General features: G+C 28.2%; 3 protein-coding genes across 4 annotated transcripts; 2 read left to right on the top strand and 1 right to left on the bottom strand.

The window, feature by feature from the left end:
• Nucleotides 1-5384: 5384 nt before the first annotated feature.
• LOC123296651 (probable phenylalanine--tRNA ligase, mitochondrial) lies at nt 5385-7614 on the top strand. Its single transcript, XM_044878253.1, has 4 exons — nt 5385-5918; nt 5979-6394; nt 6455-6662; nt 7071-7614. Exons 1-4 carry the CDS (start codon nt 5385-5387, stop codon nt 7236-7238), a joined length of 1326 nt encoding a protein of 441 aa, XP_044734188.1. The 3' UTR covers nt 7239-7614.
• Nucleotides 7615-9027: 1413 nt separating this feature from the next.
• On the bottom strand, nt 9028-11220 carry LOC123305171 (death-associated protein 1). Its single transcript, XM_044886806.1, has 3 exons — nt 11060-11220; nt 10887-10980; nt 9028-9359 (listed from the first exon to the last, which is right to left on the bottom strand). Exons 1-3 carry the CDS (start codon nt 11109-11111, stop codon nt 9212-9214), a joined length of 294 nt encoding a protein of 97 aa, XP_044742741.1. The 5' UTR covers nt 11112-11220; the 3' UTR covers nt 9028-9211.
• Nucleotides 11221-11826: 606 nt separating this feature from the next.
• On the top strand, nt 11827-21476 carry LOC123305688 (guanine nucleotide-binding protein G(s) subunit alpha). Of its 2 annotated transcripts, none has more exons than XM_044887594.1 (7): nt 11827-12020; nt 13689-13894; nt 13956-14117; nt 14495-14712; nt 14781-14889; nt 15243-15553; nt 21038-21476. In XM_044887594.1, the coding sequence occupies exons 2-7, from the start codon at nt 13766-13768 to the stop codon at nt 21303-21305; spliced, it is 1197 nt and encodes a 398-aa protein (XP_044743529.1). In that variant the 5' UTR covers nt 11827-12020; nt 13689-13765; the 3' UTR covers nt 21306-21476. The 2 variants fall into 2 exon arrangements, with proteins under 2 accessions (XP_044743529.1, XP_044743448.1); XM_044887513.1 differs by lacking the exon at nt 11827-12020 and adding an exon at nt 13006-13406.

Genomic DNA, 21476 nt, shown 5'->3' with positions numbered 1-21476 from the left:
CATCAGCTTTTTTACTTTTTATACCATGTACAATATGAAAAATTTTGTCATAGGTGTTCATAAAATCACCTAATTAGTCCATTTCCGATTGTCCGTCCGTCCGTCTGTGGACACGATAACTCAAAAACGAAAAAAGATATCGAGCTGAAATTTTTACAGCGTACTCAGGACGTAAAAAGTGAGGTCAAGTTCGTAAATGAGCATCATAGGTCAATTGGGTCTTGGGTCCGTAGGACCCATCTTGTAAACCGTTAGAGATAGAACAAAAGTTTAAATGTAAATGTTCCTTATCAAAAAATAAACAACTTTTGTTTGAAACATTTTTTCGTAAACATCACTGTTTACCCGTGAGGGCGCCAATTAGGCGGAAATTTTATAATATGTACTATACTTGATTATCAGTTATGTATGTGTCACATGTTTGTATGTGTTATGTGATAAAGAAATCAACACTGACTATGCATGGTATTTCAACAATTAACTCAGTCAATTGTTTGTTTTCACTTGTTTATGGTAATTTTCTTAAGAACACATGTAAAATTACTGTTTTTTAAATTATTAATTCAACAGAATCATACTAAATATTAATAGCGTTTTAATATACCTTCCAAACAGGGATAGGCCAAAAATTCGAATGACGAATAACGAATAAGAATAACCAAATTATTCGTGAATGACGTGAATAAAATCGTTGAATAAATTACCTAGAATAATTATTTATTTTAATACCTTATTAACTTTTCTCGGAAAATAATAACTACACATAACTGAAAAATAATAATTAAACTACATAGTTGCTTCATAGAAACAACTATGGAATCAAAAAACCTGGAATATTTTTCGTGGATTTATCGAATAAAAAAAACTAACCCATAAAAACAAGCTTTTACTATACTCCCTTTTCTTTGTTTAGATTTTTGTTAATAAAATTTTATTTATTTTTTTATTGTCTTCACGAGTCTGCTTACAAACTTTCAGCTCGATTGGATCACGGAAAAATTGCTAAAAATCTATCCAAAATTTTAGAAAGACAAGCAGACACGCAGACACTACGAGTTAAAAGAAAGAGAGTAATTACGAAGAAATCATTCGTCATTTTAAAAGTGGTCGAATGATTTACTAGCGGATAAATTATTTACGAATAAAAAAATCGTGAATTATTGTTTATTCGAATAATTTATTTGGATAAAAATTATTCGAATAAAACTCATCTTTGCTTCCAAACATCCTTAACTAAAGCATCAAGTGTTAGACTGTTAGAGGTTTATTTTAACAACGATAACCACTCCCGTCCCATGCTCTTTCCTTTTCACTATAAAAAAAAAATACGTGCAGTATGAATACAGAGTAATAATGGCAATAATAAAAAGGGTAAACCATATAGTTAAAAAAGAATTTTTGGAATCCACATGTTATAAAATAATATTTGTTCGTATAAAGGGGTTCAAAACAATACAAAGCTGCTTTTTTTCAAATGGTATTATATAATAAAATAGTTTTTATCCTAATCAGATGTGAATTTAATGCTTATTTTCAATTGAATTTACTGTATTAACATGTTGTTCAAAGCACGTAGATCCTTGAAATTGAATAAATAAGGTAAGGAAACAGAGAAGAATTTTAAACATTTTTCTGTATAATTAAAAGAAATGAAAAAAATACACTAGCCCGAGAACTCGAACATGGACATCTTGGATTCATGCCAAGGACCTTATCCAATCCGGCTATACGAGGTCTAAACACAGAGTGTAATTTTTATGTTTGTTTGTTGGTCAACATTAACTCATTTATTTATTATTTATGTTTTGTTCACTAGCTTGTATACAATTTTTTCCAAATCTCTTTAATTAAAATTACTCGGCAATTTATTTGCCTTTGAAGTTTACGCCATTGTATATATAAATAAACATCAATTATATAACTGAAAGACTTTGACGTTTAAAATTGTATACAAGTTAGTAAACAAAACATAAATAATAAATAAAATAAGTTTATGTTGACAAACAAACAAAAATAAAAATTAGATCAGTTGAAAAAATTAGCTGCAAATTTTTAGTTCTACAAAGTTCTAAAACTTTCAAATGGAATGGCCACTTAAAAATTTCTTTACGTTCACAGAGTTTTATGACTTATAGGAGACTGCGTAAAAACTTTTTTAAAAACTCAAAATAAAAAGCAAAAAAAAGTATTTGTTAACAGCTGTGAGAGTTTTCCTCATCACTTCAGTAAAGTCGGTAAAAAAACGCAATTCGAATGGCTTCGTTATACTTCGGCCATCTCCGTAGTTTCCCATCGCCATATTAGAAATTATATATAGATAATCAAATACACTGTGTTTTCTAAGTAGATAAGAAGCATGTGGTAACTAATTATAATTAAATATTATAATGATAAGTAACATTATCAATCAAGAACATTTAATAAGTAAATTTAATATACCATTCTTTCATATGAATTAATGTATTTTTACATGTAAACTTAAGTAACCTAAAAACATAATGTAAAAAAGTTTATGTTTTTTTATAGATTATAATATTGTTTATTTTTGTTGTACAAAATTTTTTAATTGTTATTCCCTTTTCCCGAAATGAGACAGTTTTTTCGTTAGTAACATAAACAGTTATTATTCATTGTTAACAAAAATAAAACTTACTAGAACTATCAGCTTGCATTATTTTTATTAAGTTTGAAATTTCGCACTTGCGCAAGTTTGAAATTTCACTTTCAACACTTGCGCAATACTGTGAGATTTTCTCTCATCACAAGAGTAATGATTGTAGTACGAAAGAAAACCGTTCTGAAGGAGTTTTACACAAAGGAACCACACAATGTGCATAATGTGGTGAACTCATTTTTATTAACATAAATGTAATACTTGAAAACATTAATTTGATTTTGTCAGGCCATAGCCTGTACAAATACATTCTTGTATTTATTTAAACATTCATGACATTATTATTTGAATTTTGGAATTTTAAAAAGAAATGGCAGCTTTTTGATATTTTAGGTAAAGCTTACAAATTTTAAAAAAAAATAATAAATTGGCCAAATTTTAATTTAAAAAAAAAAAAAAATTAATATTTGAAAAGTTTAAATAATTTCAAAAAAGTAACAAAAATTACCGGAGGGCATTACCACAAATTTTTTAAAAATATTTATCAGTTATTAAAAGCTTTAATTTCCCATGCATAAATTTGTATCTTTTGTGTAATAAGTATTTTAAGTATTTATTTAATAGGTAATAAAAAAAATAACATTAAAGCTACACCGGATATATTAGGTAATATTATTTGGACTATAATAATAATTATTATTAATAATATAAACATAAATACATTCCATTCTATGATGAGTGATAAGCCTTCAGCCAATAATATAAATATAGAGTTAGTTGTAGCCCGATACAAGTTTTAATGCTAATGAAAATACATGTACATATATATTATTAATATACACATACATACAAATAAACATGTGTCTTATATTTGTATTATTTCAGCAAACACCAACACAGTTATAATGTGTGGTAAATATAAGCTACATAAACACATGAATGCAGTAATAATTTATTATAATCAAATGTATGCTTCGTTAGGCTTGGTGTATCAGTACAGTAATCAGTATCATATACTTATATTACTTATACATACCATCTCAAATATATTCATCTCACTCATACTCTTTGATTCTATACTGTTATTATATGGAATGCATGGTAATGCTGGCCTAGTGCGCGTAGTTTTATCTGTTATATGTATAGCTGCTAGTAATATAGCTTATGTAGCTGTAGCTGTATTATAGCTACGTTGTGAATTTGATGTGGTGCTAACATACAGCTCCATAACTTCATGTTGAAGCCAGTCACCCAGCTTGTAGGTAGCAGTAGCACAACAGACTGCTATTCATTGCTGCTGAGGTCGAATAGTGGGGGTAATGGCATGAAATTAATGATAACTTTGTCTATGTTATTTGTCGTTCGTGCTTGCCCTGCCGTTTCGTGTTATTTGTTTGGAATGCTACATTATTTAGGTGTAGGTATGGTCGGTTGTTTCGAAATTTAATATGTATTTTTTTTCATATAGGAAATAAATTATTTTATTGAATTTTATTACGATTTTATCTTTGAGTCATTATTTTATATTAATGGCTTGCATTTTGTTATTAAAAATCCGAAAATATTATATAATATAATTCCATTCTATGTAATTTTTCGATTTAAAACCTTTGACCTTAAACGAGTTTTATTTTGTGAATAAATTATTGCGCAATTAATTATTAACTTGTTTTATTATATATTTTTTTATATAAATATTTAATTTGTACTTTTGATGAATTTATTATTAATTCTAAAAACAGTTTTTCTTTCAAAGCTACACATTCAAGGTCAACTTTAATTCTTATATTATATTATAAATGGAATTAAAATTTACAAGCATAATTCTCAGAATTTAATTCTGAGAATTTGATAATACCACTTACGTATGATAGGTATTGTATTGCTTGTTAATTGTATTACCTGTTAGGTCAAAAATCGAATATGACAAAATTAAATTTCGAAATTCGGTCTGTCTGAAAAAGAAAAAAAAATGTAAAAACCTAATATGTAGTTAATATGTAGTTAATAATTCTTTTAATTTCAAAACTCATTATATTGCAAAAAAAATTTCATAACTAATTTTAATTATCCATGCTTAGGTAAAATATTTCAAATACAAATTCAGAATTTTTTATCACGATTTAATCAGCAAAATTTTATAAACAAGATGCTATTTATATAGGAAGGTAGATAATTACGTGTTTGTTTTGTACAATTTAAAATAATCTAGTTTCAATTTTCTCAAACAGTAAGCCAATACATTCTATACATAAGAAATACCGGGGTCATTGATCTAAATTTCTTTTCACAATAATATATAAATAAACTATTTTCTAGTGCAAGAGACTACGAAACAAACCTATATAAATTATTTTAGCCAAATAAAAAAAAATGCATATGATTGTCCCTGTAATTTTCCAAACAGCCCAATAAATTTTTGAAACATGTATTACATATTTCGGAAATTTAATATTTCAAAATAGAATGATCCTTCAATTGAAAATCTTATTTTGTGTAATATAGTGGTCAAATAAGATCTTATGTGATAAACTTTAAAGCAATCAAAATTAAGATTTTCTTATTGCAGTAAAAATCGCTTCGTGCCTCATGCCTGTAAATTGAAAAATATTGTGATTCATGTGTTTTGTGATTACAGCAACATCTTACGTTCATTTTTTATACTAACATGAAGTTTTAAATAATCAAACCACTTTTTAGTTCTTTAATCACCCGACAGAAAATTATGTATTTTTAAAAATAAAGTATCTGTCAAAAAACTTATGAAAAAATGTATGATAAGTTAAAAAGACTAATAATATTAAATAATTTTCGAAAAACATGTAATTTAAAACGGTTATATGGGACAGCAGCGAAGCAAAATATCCAGGATACGTTAGTCATTCAAAATGTAGAATATAAACGAGATTCTTGGACGAATGTAACTCCAAAAATACTATCTTATTTGGATAAAAATATTTACCTTATGAAAAATCATCCTTTAAGCTTGATTCGACAACGAATAGTAGATCATTTTTATAAAAGCTTTCAAAATCGTCGTGGTAATCCAATTTTTTCTGTTCACGATCGTCTTTCACCTGTTGTTACTATAGAACAAAATTTTGATAATTTATTAATACCCAAAGATCATGTCTCTAGAGCTAAAAACGACTGCTATTACATTAATGAAAATCATTTATTAAGAGCCCATACAACTGCTCATCAAGCAGACTTTATTAGTTCAGGTTTAGATAATTTCTTAATTGTTGGAGAGGTATACCGCCGTGATGAAATCGATTCAACACATTATCCAGTCTTTCACCAAGTAATTTCAACTAATCACAAAAATTACCTTATTTTGTAAAAAATTAATTTTCATTTTAAGATGGATGCAGTTCATTTAAGAACACAGGAAGAGTTGTTTAATGGTGAAGATTTAAACATTTTTGAGCCAAAACAATTTCAACGAAATCATGGTGATAGAAATGAAAAACAAGCGTGCCATACGATGGAAGCTGCTAAATTAATGGAGCATAGTTTAAAATCAACTTTATTTGGAGTGGCAAAACATTTATTTGGAGAAAATATTGAACATAGATGGGTTGATCAATATTTCCCATTCACGCAACCATCTTGGGAGTTGGAAATTTTTTATAATAACGAATGGTTAGAAGTTTTAGGATGTGGTATTATTCGAAACGAAATTCTGCAACATGCTGGTGTTCATGACAAAATTGGATGGGCTTTTGGTTTAGGTTTAGAACGTTTAGCTATGGTTTTATATCAAATTCCAGATATTCGGTATTTTTATTCTACAAGCATAACGTGTTATAAAGTTTAACAAGCATTTTTATTTTTTAGTTTATTCTGGAGCAATGATAGTGGATTTTTAAGTCAATTCAATGTACCTGATATAAATCAAAATGTTCAATATAAGCCAATTAGCGCTTATCCACAATGCAAAAACGATATTAGTTTTTGGCTACCTGAAAATAATAAGACAGATAATTTTAGCTCCAACGATTTTTATGATATTGTTAGATCTATTGGAGGAGATATTGTAGAACAAGTAAGTAAACCTTGCATAAGAAATTCAATTCCCAATAATTATATTTTTAACCTGTCGAAAATTAGGTCTCCGGTTAAAATTCGTTCGGATTTATAATTATCATGATATCATCCTCCCGCCGCTTAAATTTAAAGTCTAACGAACTTATAATTTCATGTCTTGAAATAAACAACAATAAAACTGTTTCTCCGATTTTCACAAAAATGTCAATTTAAATTAATAGGAAACTAATGAAAATGATGCGATGGCACCGCCAGTTAAAATCTTTTCCGCTTTTTGTTAACTGAAATACCCGCTTTAAAAGATTCAAAGTTAAAATCCATTAACTGATAACGTCTATGTTAAATAATATCGTAAATATTCGATTTAGATTCCATGATGAGATTTAAATTAATTATAATTTTGCAGGTATCATTAATCGATTCGTTTAAACATCCAAAATCTGGCAAAACAAGTCATTGTTATCGAATAACTTATCGTCATATGGAACGAACTTTAACACAAGATGAAGTAAATCAAATACATAAAAAAATTGAACAAGCTGCTGTTTTGGATCTAAAAGTTACAATTCGTTAATTTATGTATCTACATAAAAAGTTTTAAATAGGTATATGCTAAATATTTCAAGTAATAGGAGTGATTTCGTAATGTTTTATGAATTTTCGAGTTTCAACACGAAACTGATGAAAAGTTAATAATATCGGTGGTACCAAGTTGATTAGAATGAAAAACCAAAGTCGCATTCGCTCTTATCGTTACGCTGAGAGCACACTCATCCCTTTTAGAAATTGGCAACAAAAGTTGTCCACTTGTTGGCATTTACAATCTGAATCTCAATAATCAAAACTATCATTGTCAATTCGTCCTATTAGCTCAGTTGGTTGAGGCGTAATCAATTCCGTCCGCGGTATGCTTAGGGTAGCGGGTTTGATTCCCGCCGTCGCAACACAATTAATTTAATTAATAGTTGTGATGGGTTGGTGCAGTGCATGGTATATGCATGAAGAGGTGAACTCAGCCTCTAAAATTGAGTAGTTGATAAATGAAATTATCAGCGGAAAGGTGGTAACACATATATGGTATCACAATGGGCTGTATAGCCTAAGTGAGTGATTCGTGGACAGCCAATATAACCTAACCTAACCTAGCCTATCATTGTCTAATTTCAAAACCGCTATACTAAACTGTGCAAGCTGCTTGTCCTGAGAATAAGAAAGCTTGTTCTCAGAAATTCGAGCTTTCTGTGAACTGTCTATTATTAAAATGTTCGTCACATTTAAATAAGTTTTTGGAACACAACACGATCTGTAATATTGTAATATTAAGAGTATGAACTGAACGTTCTCCTATTCAGCTGTAAAGTAAATGCGTAAGTACATGTTTATTTTTACTCTCACATATAAATACACAAACATTTCTTTCTTTCTATATTACCCACAAAAAATTTCTGATAACTTGTTTAATTCACTCACAGGTGGCAAGACTATAATTCGCAATATACCTTAAGGGCAAGGACATTGGCACATGTTTTGTATTGCTTTATATTTTCATAATATTTTTTCACCGAAATTTTGTAAACACCTGACGATTTGTATATCCGTTGGGTGCGTAGACTTAGTAGGGACAATCAAATCGATGCCAGCGCTTTCAGTGGATAATTTTGGCGTAAAATGTAGCTGTTATGACTAATTTTCAATTTTTTTGCATGTCAATTGTATAGAAAATGTCAAATTAAAATTATTGAAAAATAACAATTAAATTTGTTGCAATAAAAATTGTGAAAATAAGAAACGAAATTGTATAAATAATAATATTATTTAAATGTAAATTAACATAATTATTTATTTAAATTTGATAGAATATATTATTAAATTTTCGATTTAAACCATTTTATACAAACCATAGAATTATATGTCCATCCATAATTATAAATTAGTGTATCGTTACCTTGGAAAAATCCACCAAGAAAACTCATGCACGGTGCGAATAAATATAAATTAAATTAGATTTCTGCTTAACAAATTTTTTTTGGTAGTTAAAATACGGTGGGATAGACGAAATCCCTATGTAAAGTTTTCAACCTCATTTCAAAGTAAATCACTCCCTTCGTCTTGAAATGTTTCTCATATAAAAAATTGTATAGCTTTAAATAAAAATGTTTTTGTAAATAAAATTTTTATACAACAATAGGATTAATTTGAAATGAATAAAATCAAAATAATTCGATCCCATTAACATACTCTTTAAACTTTATTTATAAAATACACAAAACATATACCACAAAGAAATAAAGAAATAATTATTTTAAAGCTACGATATAAAATATTAATTAAAATATGTGGAATTATATTTATTATTCATTTATAAAAATTAATAAAAAATGTTATCCCGTTTTAAAATTTCATTGCTTTTCAATAATTATCATGTAGCCTTTTTCGCTTTTTTTTGGTCCTTCATCAAGAATGCAACACGATTTTGTCTTTTAATAAAAAATATATACTTTCTATCGAAAACAAAATAGTGAATAATAATGTGGGCTCATTTTTATGCTATTTGCGAGGTTGTTGAATATGAGTTTGTGGTTTAACACAAACGTTTACAGGAGGTTTATCTTTATGGAAACTTTGCACAGCTTCAGTCGGAAAATCTGCATTACCTTTTGGTACTGCTCCAGAAATATTTAAAGTCTTTGGAGGACTGTAATAAAAAAAAACTATTTCATTATATGTTTCTGGAAAAAAAAACATTATCTTAATTAAAAATTCAGAAGTACAGAAGTCAGAAAATCCAATGTATATTTTTTAAAAAATTACCAACAATGAGGAAAGATAATAGGGGAAGCAGAAATAAGCATTTTGTTAAACGGAACATGTGTAAGGGAAGCGATGCCCTTTGGAGATACAGGCGTCAAAACTTCGCGAACCATTTTACATTTGGACCGAATTCGTTAAGTTTTCGAATAAATATTTCGTTAACATTTTTAAAAATATTTTTGGTATTTTTATCAGAAACATTTAAATTATTTAAATTAAAAGTTTTGTTCTATTTTTTTAACACTTTATTACACATGATAGAAGCAAAACTCTTCGAAAACTGTTTAAATATAATAAATTAATTTCATTTCAAGAAAGATTGCGGCACTCATTTTGTAACAGATAAACTTCTTATTTATATATAAATTGAAAACTTCTGATGTAAAAAAATAAATTAATTAACATATTAATATTAATTTTTAAAATAATTGTCTAACATTATAATTATTTACTACGTATAGAGGAATGTAACGTAGTGCTAATGCTCAATTTTTCATTTAATTTGTAGAAGTTTCTTACTCTTGGCCCAAAAATAGGAATATCATAGGTTAACGTGTGTATTTGAATGTCTGCCTGAGGCATCGTAGCTCCTAAAGTAAAGAATCGATTTTAATTTCGTTTTTTTCTTTTTGAAAGATGATTTGATGCAGAGTGTTTTTAGCTAAAAACCGAATTTTCCGACGTTTTTAGGGCCTTGTCCCTCAAAGTTGTAATGTATGCGTTACCCAAGTTCTACTGTAATTTAAGCTATCAAAATTTTCTCCTTCTTAGACTGGTTGGTATAAAATCAACACTTAAATAGTGGACGTATTTAAGTGAAAGACCTCTTAATTATCTAAATCGTCAAAAATATCAAATAATCTAAGGAGGTCAAGTAGTATTACGCAACTACAGAACTCACGTAAACATTTTATTAAAATTATCGTTATTTCAAGAACATTAATCTAAAATCTTTAATTAATTATTTGAAATTATCTCAGTTACTACTTTAACGTAATTGCTTACCATATTAAAAACATTCCTGCGAAAATATGTTTACTGAATTAACAAATCTAAAGTTGAGGGAATTTGGAGTTTAATCGAAAAAAATTAGACATTTTATTATTATTAGCATAATTCTAATTATTATACTCAAATAAATCTTAACGGTCGAAAACGCTCTTTTAATTTCTGCTCGTTAAATAAATAGAGCGTATAATTTATTAACAAAGTAGGTTGAGTTTAAGAGCCTTAAAAAAGTGCAAGCTTCGCAAAATAAAGACGGAAAACAATGCTAAATATGACCAAATGTTATGAAATAATAACTTACAACTTATGAGCCACCACACCTTGAAAATATGGAAATTTACAACTTATCGTATCTTTTATTCTAAATTTAATGTTTAAAGCAAATATAAACAACCAAAATTACCTGCAGGATACTTTTAAATTACAAGTTTCTTCATTAATTCCAGATTCTTTATGGTTTGATTTATGTTGGGTGATTCGCATACCCCCAGCTTTAACTAAAGATAACAAAAACAAAAAAAATAAATAAATTTTACTCCATTTTTTATATATCTGCAAGAAATTTATAAGAAATACCTGCAGGAGGATGTCCAGCTTTTAATTGACATTCTTCTTTACTATCAGCCATGGTTAATTTATTCAAAAATTCTAACAATATGTTTACAAAATAAAATTTTCTTCAATGTTTGCTTACGTTTTTCGTACTGTAAACTGTTTGATATCTTACATATGCGTTGTTATTTTATTTCTTTATCGCAAATCGTCTCTACTATTATTTTGTCTTTGTCAGCATGTCATTATTATTTATTTACGTATAAAAAGTATACGATTGAATTAATCTTATATAGATTAGAATGATTTTGAAAAATGTATTTTCCACTAGGAAAAGCAAATTGAATTTTTACTGCTTCATTTATCAAATAATAATCACTACATTGGTCAAATAATGAAAACATGTCAATATCTATTTTATAAGAATAATTGATTTTTATTAACCGAAAACTTTATATTGTCATGTTCTTTTAAACATAGCGCGCGCGCTATTTTTTGATTTTTATGAAATTTGATAATTATTAATTAATAAATAGTTTTATATTTATAAAGTATAATTAATTATACAATGTATATTATTATGCATAATATATTATTATTATAATATAAGTGATTAATAATTCATGATGGTACTAAAGTAAATTTTTTGAAATAAAGTCTTTATCTTTGATTTAAGTACGGAAAAACTTTTTTGGGGGTACAAATGTATAAAATTTTTGTGGAAAATATATTAAACCTGTGTAAAATCATATCATAGACAAACTACCTCGTAAAAACAAAGTACACGATATAATTCGGGTTTGACGTGAATGACCGATCTGTTGCGAAAATGGTCGCGAAGTCAAAAATTCCGCCATGTTGAAATCTGAATCGACCATTCGGCTACTGAAAAGGATTTTCATCAAAATGTACAGTGCCGATGTATTTTTAATAGCAAGTGTTTAAAAATGCTGAAACGGACTGTTTATAAACATAAGTGAATAAAGTAATAAAATTATGACCTGTTCTTGTGTTAATTGATAATTATTTTAAAGAAATATCGGGGTGTAGTTATATCTGAATCGTATAGTTTATAAAAAAACCGTGAGAGGGATATTTTCATTTAATATTTTTATTTTCTTATTAGTTTTTTGCTGATTGGGTATTTTTCATAAATTTTCAATGAATATTAACTATTTTCTTATATATTTCATATAACAGTAGTTTTATAAAACAATGCTTACAGTTTTTTTTTTGGGTGTCTCAAATCAGATTGATAATATCGAACTGTCAAAATTGTACAAGATACCTTTAAAATATTGACTTTATTCTATATTATTCTGAAATTTTATCTTGAATTTATCTATATTTCAATAAAAATTAATGGAAATCTATGTAAATTTTTATAGATGATTGCTATTTTACTTAAAAATAGAATTTTGTTTTTTCCGAATATTTACATGGATTATATAGGTATAGTTAATTCGCGTTTCACCTGTTAGATGCTCATTTATTATAACACTTTCATTTGTTTAGAATTATTTAAAACTAGGAATACAGAATAACAATTGCAATATCGAATCAACTATTTATCAAACAAAATTATATTAGATTATGGTGATAAATGTGTAAAATTGTCGTTCTAAGCTATTTTTAAATTTGAAAAAATTTGAAAGACTGCTTCTAAAAATAGAAAATCGTATAGCAGAAATGTATATTTATTACTTGAAGAAGTAAATTATATATTATATCAGGGTCATCTTTCGTTAAATAAACCTTAGATTTTCATGATTTATTAAAAAAGGTGATTAATTTTATTTTGAAGAAAATAAATAAATAAAATTTAAATGTTTTTTTTTACAGATGTAAAAATTTAACCATGTATATATTTTAAATAAATACTTTAAAATTGTATAAATATAAAAACTACGAAAAATAATTTAGGGTATAAAAATTAAATAAAAAAAATCCATGAAGTTAAACTAAGCAATGAAAATATTCAGAATATAAAAAATTTATTACAAATGTATATTAAACAGCACACGAAAAAATGCGCAAAATTTAAATCTAAGAATATTATTTGACAATGTTTTAAATGGAATATACTTAGGACTGAAATAAATTAATTATAATTAACAAATTTTAAAAAACAAAGACTTTTCGATTCGAGTTTTTTGTGCGAAAAATTATCTGTTTTAGTTTTTTTAAGGGACGTTTTAATTTTGTAGACTTTTTTTTAAATTTGTGAATAAAATATTACTTCATATTTGATATTCTCGTGAACGAGAGTGGAACTGCTTAGTTAGTGCAGTGGCCGTGGCGTCGCATCCAGGGGCTGGGGGGGGCTTACAAGCCCCCGCTAATGAGCCCCAAAATACTACCTCAGCTTCAGGTATATTGTGTTCTCTTTTCAACTCGAATAGTATGCTTTTTGTTCTTCGATTAGTTTTTTTACTTAAATTCTTCGATTATATTTCGATCAGATTGTTGTATGAATAACCCGATATTTTTTTAATTTGACACAGTCTTGGTATTAGTTATTTACTGATAACAAAAATTTATTTAAAAATTAATTTTCTAGTAGATTAATAAATTAAAAATAATTCTTATATTAATTATTGTAATTCTTAATTACGGAGAATAAATATTTGTAATTGTTTTTCTATTGCTATAGCAAATAACGCCTCATCAACTGGTACTGCAAATAATTCAAATTCGGGGGGCTGTTGGCTCACAGCCCTGGCGTGCGCTATGGGGTGTTTTGGTTCCGCCCAACACGGTGGAACCGCTGAAGGTAAAGGCAGTGGTGGTTCTGATGATAGTAAATCACAAAAACGAAGATCTGATGCCATTACTCGTCAATTGCAAAAAGATAAACAGGTATTACTCAATTAATTTAATTTTAAGAGCACCTATTATAATATCAAAACTTTGTCCACAGTTATATCGAGCAACACATAGATTATTATTATTAGGGGCTGGTGAATCTGGTAAATCAACAATCGTAAAACAAATGCGAATATTGCACGTAAATGGATTCAGCGAAACAGAGAAAAAACAAAAAATCGAAGATATTAAGAAAAATATTCGAGATGCAATACTTGTAAGATTTCAATTTCGAATTTATAAGTCAATTACAATTGCTTAATTTCAGAAAAGTTTCAGAAAAGTTGCCAACAGCTTTTATTTTAAACTTAAGCCACTATTAATTTCACTAATTAATCCTTCTTGTGCTGCAAAAATTATGTAGCTTAAGAAATTTGTTATCTACTTAAAAGATTAAAATAGAGAATTTTCGTAAAACCAATCGTTTTCGAAATAACTGTAACCATTATTATTTTTGAATAATAATGAAACTTTTTCCATTTTTGTAAGAACGTTAAATCAAAGCAACGAGACCTAACATTTCCGGAATTTTATTCAATATCTATTATTATTGGATAATTCGTGAAAAATTAATTGTGATTAATATATTTTTAGACAATTACTGGTGCAATGTCGACGTTATCACCACCTGTAGCATTGGAAAAAAGTGAAAATCAAGTTAGAGTTGATTATATACAAGATCTTGCGTCCGATCCTGATTTTAGTTATCCTCCAGAATTTTATGAACATACAGAAGCATTATGGCAGGATGCAGGTGTTCGTCAAGCTTTCGAAAGGAGTAACGAATATCAATTAATAGACTGTGCAAAATAGTATGTGTTTATTTTACTTAAAATTAGCTTTCGAATTTTTTTAATAATTTGCTTTTTTGTATTTATAGTTTTCTTGATCGAGTCCATGTGGTAAAACAACCAGATTATACTCCAAGCGAACAAGATATTTTACGGTGTCGTGTTTTAACTTCAGGAATATTTGAAACCAGATTTCAAGTAAATATCACACTATTCAAAATGATTTTAAGTATCTGTCCATGCAAACAATTTTAAAGAATATTTCTTTTTAAATCTCAAGCAAATGATTGAGAATTAGTAAAAATATTTATTAATTATGTATTACTAGTTTCAAAAATATTTTTTTTATCAGATGAATTTTTTGAATGATTTCAAAAAAATTATTTGGACAATGAAGGCTTTTTCGACATAGTTTTTATTTGTCTTTGTCCGACAAGCAATGAAATTCGAGAAAATAGTAAATATCTGAAATTTTTTGCATTTATTTAGATCTATCCTAATATATAAATAGAATTAATTTCTTAATAACTGTTATCTAAATGAAATTTTAGGTAGATAAAGTAAATTTCCACATGTTTGATGTGGGTGGACAACGTGACGAAAGACGAAAATGGATACAATGTTTTAATGATGTTACAGCAATCATATTTGTAACGGCGTGTAGTAGTTACAATATGGTATTAAGAGAGGATCCAACTCAAAATAGGCTACGAGAGAGTCTCGATTTATTTAAATCAATATGGAACAATCGTTGGCTGAAAACAATAAGTGTAATTTTATTCTTAAACAAACAAGACTTATTAGCTGAGAAAATCATTGCTGGTAAAAGTAAATTAGAAGATTATTTTGGTGAATTTGCAAGGTATGTATATTGGTGTGTATTCAAATATCCAAACATTTTGATTGGTGTCGTAACCATGTGTTTTGTTTCATTTCGAGAATTTTTATCGGAATGGAGTAACTATTTGTCAAAATGATTTTACAAAAATTTGCATGAGATTTTGTCAAATGTTTATGAAGTCGAAAAATCAATTGGTAATTTATAAAAAAATAAGAGATTTTTTATTTCAAAATTGTTTGAAGTTACGTTGGCATGTTTGGAAACTCATATTTTTAAACTGAAACTTCTCACTATTGTGCTTTCTGTTAGTAGAATATAAAAGCTGTCTATAAAAAATTAATTTATTAAATATCACTCATTTAAATAGCTAAAACTTGTCTAAGACAAGCCAAGTCAAGTCATAAAATTTTACTTATGGTCACAATAAACAAATATTTTAAATAAATTGCTTTGTCGTAGAGAGCTTTTATATCCTATCATCAAAGAGTATCAGTGAGCTACTTCCCATATTGAATTGTTGATGCACACTTATTTTGATTAGGACTCCTCAAGTAAGAAGTATAACAACGACACAATTTTTTGTTTGAAACCAATAAATTATTTTATGATAAAAGTATGGTGACGAATAAAATTCTTTCCGAGAAAATGTTTTTTATAAGTCGTATGATTAGTATTGCATGTGACGGAAGCAATAAAAACTCGCATTTCATTGCTTTAGCTCTTACTTTAGGAATCCTATATTATACTTGGCACATAATTGATAAAAATTAGGTGAGAATTTGAATTTCTGGTTACTCATATAATAATGATAATTGTAAACTTGGCGTCCGTTCATCCATTGTGTCAATAAGGGTGTTTTTTTATCGTTATATATTTTTTATTAACTGAGGTAGCAAGCGTTTTCTTTATCATTTACGTAATTTGTCTGAAACAACGAACGTTACGTAGATTGATAAAAGTTTTTTTTTAAAATTTTATATCCCATTTGTCGACACATAATATTTTCAAGTATTTCTGCCAACGGGCTACCAACGTTGTTCAAATAACAATCCAAACCCAAAATTTGACGCCATTGAGAGTTTAAACTATTGTTTTGAAATAGAACACGATTGAACACAATATTGAACTTTCAAAAATCATTGAAGCTGATAGTTAAGCTAACTAATTTATGAATTTTACCTAATCAATCAATAACTTATACCTGTAAACAGTTTATATAATTTAATAAACTATGGAAATTAAAAGTAGTCGAAATTGAACGGTAAACTTTATAATCATAGCGTGGACACGACATATGTTCACCATTTTTATACCATGTATATATGAAATATATCAAGGTGTACTAAGTTTAGTCTCAAGTTGGTAAAAATATTGATGCTATGAACAAATTTTTGGTATTGGTTTATAAAATCTCCTAATTACTCCATTCCCGGTTGTCTGTCGGTCCGTCTGTTTGTGATACGATAACTCAAAAACGAACAAGATATCAAGCTTTTAAATTTTTATACCGTGCTTAGAACTTAAAAAGTGAGGTCGAGTTCGTAAATGAGCAAAATAGGGTAATTGGGTCTTGTAAACCGTTACAGATAGAACAAAATTTTAAATGTAAAAAATGTTCCTTATAAAAAATTAAACAACTTTCGTTTGAAACATTTTTTTGTAAACATTCCTGTTTACCCCTGAGAGCACATATTAAATACGTTAAATTTGTGCATTACATACATATACTATGTATTTGTTTGTTTGTTATAGCATATATATACTATATGTCACTGACGAAGTGGGAAGAATGATAGTCTTATTACTTTGTGTGTAAGAGTGGCAATTTTTCTTAACTTACATGGCGTAAAAAACAACGGATTTCGTAATTAACACTGTCTATACATGATATTAACTCAGCTTAACAACAATTAACTCAGTCAATTGTTGGTTCTCAGTTTCAAAGTATTAGAATTACATTAGAGAGAGATACAAAATATAACTTGCTCTTATGCATACAATTTCAATCACTGAAGATGGCGCACTGATATTAGCAACCACCAAATCTCTGAAGATTTGTATAGAACTTCTATGAACTTAGATCATAGAAGAATGAAAAACAGAATGGGATTACAAAAGCAAAGTAAAAGGCCCTACTTTGACTCGACGACTTGATTCGACGACCTGCAGTTCGATCGACTCACAATCGTGTGCATTGATATACTAAAATCTGGATCAAATTATCTACAAGATATTTGCACAAAAAATTTAAAATAAACACTTTTAAATAAAATGTTAAAATAGCAGTTTAAAAACAGAACATAATAAGTGTCATATATCACAGTTTTTATAATTACAATAATTTCACGTACAATCACAAAATAGTACAGAAATCACAAAACTGAGTTGGATGACTCAGATGTTTGGACCATCCAGTATCTTTGTGCAGGCTCACGGAGGCGTAAATGTTGCGCTGCCGGCAGATAGTATATCGACACCATCAACCGAGCTATGATCTGCGTATACTTGAATGCTATTCCCTAAGACTTCGCGGCCCCATAGTTCTGAGCTAACCAGGACCCGAGCGAACCAACGTCAAATGCATCCTTGTAGCCTTTCGTGGTTAACTCAGCAGCAAGTTGGTTGGCATTTATATCAAATATTTTATATAATTTTTATTTAATGTAATGTTTTTTATACCATGTATATATGAAATATACTAGTATATTAAGTTTAGTCCCAAGTTTGTAACGCTTAAAAATATTGACGCTACGAACAAAATTTTGGTATAGGTGTTCATAGAATTATCTAATTAGTCCATTTCCGGTTGTCTGCCCGTCTGTCCGTCTGTCTGTCAACACGCACCAAAAACGAAAAGAGATATCAGGATGAAAATTTTATAGCGTACTCAGGACGTAAAAAGTGAGGTCGAGTTCGTAAATGAGCAATATAGGCCACTTGGATCTTGGGTTCGTAGGACCCATCTTGTAAACCGTTAGAGATAGAACAAAAGTTTAAGTGTAAAAAATGTTCCTTATAAAAAAATAAACAACTTTTGTTCAAAATATTTTTTGTAAACATCACTGTTTACCCACAAGGGCGCTAATTAGGTGCAAATTTTATAGTATGTATTAATATGGGAATATCAGCTATGTGTGTGTGACTATTTAAAAATGGATATCTTTTTTTATTTACGTGATGTCAAAAAACAAACGATTGCGTCATCAACACTGTCTATGCATGGTATTTCAACAATTAACTTAGTCAATTGTTTGTTTTCACTTGTTTTATTTATATTAATGCCTTGCCAAATAATATAAAAAAAATTTCGGGCAAAATTTGTAATATAATTAATGTTGAGAGTATTCATGAATTATTTATGATAATTTAATAAATGATGGTATTTCCGAATGAGTATGCTTTGAAAAGAAATCTAGAAAGAAATTGTAGTAAAAATCTTCGAGAACTGAGATCAGGTGGTTGCCGAGAATCGAGTCATTAAAATTGTATGCATATGTTTTTTATCTCAGTATAACTTAACTAACATTATTTAATCTTTTGGCTTAATATATTTTTAAATTCGGTGAAATTGGACAGGATTTTAATCTATGGCTAGCTATTTCCACCTTTCTCTCCCATCATAGAGATAATAACTATACTGTAGTCGAAAATATAATATAAAAATTGATCTAGGCATGGGGATGACTTTGTTATACATTTTAAATATAAAGTATTCTCATTAAATATCTTTGGTAATTTAACAGTCTCGGATTTACAAGCTGTTCCCTAAGACTAAGTAACAAACATTTAACAGCATATTCTTGAGATAATTTTGTTATACTTTACCACAGGGTGGTAAACTTTTAAAGAAAAATTTTTTAAAATAATTTCTGTAATATCACTCAGTATAATTTTATGAAATTTGATGTTACACTTCTGGAGGCATATTTTGTTCATAATTTTTTTTTTAGATTAACCTTTAGCGTTAACTGATATATGTTCACCGTGTATGTAGGAACGATTGCAGAAATATGATGATATGAACTTTTTTTCATAAAACATATGCTCTTTAATTTTTTGTACTTTATCCTTCATCTATGGAATCATCCTGCAAAAATCTACGTAAAAATCGAAAAATGGTTATTATTATAAGGGATTTATTATGGGGATATTATTATATGGGATTATGGGGTTTAATCATTGACTTTCTAGTACATGGACTGCCAGGCCTTCTATAACCCCCAACAAACTCTCGTAGCAAAGCATAAATGGCTAAAATAAATAGTTAATGAGCACAAATAAGTAAGAAAAATTAGTGTATGAATGTGTAGTGCATAGTGTCGTATGGAAACGTCAAAACAACTTGAATTCAATCGAAATTGTTTATCTCCGTATTTGACCTAACTAATTATTTTCTCCATTTATGTTTTGCCATGAAATTGGCCGACTATGGGTTTAAAGTCTAGGGGCTTATCACATACAGGGTGGATCATTTTAATATTTAATGATTAGTAGCTCGTTTCTTGTTAAAAAATCAAAAAATAAGCAAAAGTTGCAGATTTTGATGGGGGACATCATGTTCTGACATAAGATTGGACCTAGTTCTCCGGATTGCTTTAATTTAGATCCTAAAAGATAAGAGATAGAATAACACTCTAAATTAGAAAGTTGATCCTCATAAAAAAAAACGAAATATTTTTTATTTAAAACACTTTTTCGAAAATCGTTAGCTTTTGGAAAAAATGCGACTTAAAAATATGTCATTATTGCATTTAATCGAAAGAAAGGTGGCTTTACAAAAATTTTTTAGACAACAGTTATCAAGAACCTTAAAGGTCATTCGTCTGTGTTAGAACTTTTAAGCCCAGATAAATTATCAAGATCATTTGAAGATCAAGGTCAATGACCTTGGAACTAGAATTTCAGGTTAAAGTCATAGACACAGACGAATGTCGTCTATTGCCCTTGACAACTTTTGGCTAAAGAATTTTTCTATAGCTAACGTGTTTTCTTTCGATTAAATGCTATAAAGACATATTTTTTAGTCGCATTTCCTTCGACAGCTAGCGATTTTCGAAAAAATGTTTTGAATAAAAAATGATAGCTTTTTTATGAGGATCAACTTTCTAAAAAAATTCTATCTCTGACCTTTTAGGATTTAAATTGATTATTAAAGCAATCCGGTAGCGGTAACAGCTAGGTTCAATCTGATGTCAGAACATGTCCTACCATAAAAGTATGAACTATTAGACATAATACATTATAAAAGTATTTGATTTTAAATTCGAATCCTATTTCTGGAATGCTATCTTACTCTTATGATTTTGAAATCCCCATAATCCCAAAGTATTTATTATTTTCTCATTGATATTTGATTTTTCTATCAAATTGAGGGTCCCCAAAAATGTCAAAATCCACATATTTAAAGACTCAGCTTATTATCTTTTTCATTTACTCTATACACTCAAATTCTTTTTTGTTTAGCTTAATATAATAATTTTAATAAAATTTATTATTTGAAATTAGGTATGTGACACCTCCAGATGCAGCAATGGGTGGTGGTGGTATCATAGATACAACTGGTTGTCCAGGTAGTGATAATCCAGCAGTAATTCGTGCCAAGTACTTCATACGGGACGAATTTTTACGTATAAGCACTGCAAGCGGCGAAGGCAAACATTATTGTTATCCTCATTTTACATGCGCCGTTGATACTGAAAATATCAAACGTGTATTTAATGATTGTAGAGATATCATTCAAAGAATGCATTTACGTCAATATGAATTGCTGTAACCGAACCTGAAAATAATTTTTGATAATTTTTTGTTAGATTTCAATAACATCCAATATCATCCATTATTAAATTTGGTTTTTTTCATCATATATTTAATAAAAAAAGTCGCCGTCTACGTGTCGTCGCCAGTAATTTGTATTTTTTTTATTGTTGTGATTTAAATGAAAATC

This window comes from Chrysoperla carnea, chromosome 1 (assembly GCF_905475395.1).
Source record: "Chrysoperla carnea chromosome 1, inChrCarn1.1, whole genome shotgun sequence".
Classification (NCBI taxonomy): Eukaryota; Metazoa; Arthropoda; class Insecta; order Neuroptera; family Chrysopidae; genus Chrysoperla; species Chrysoperla carnea.
Note: the sequence above shows the minus strand (reverse complement) of the source record. Positions and strands in the feature narration are given on the sequence as shown.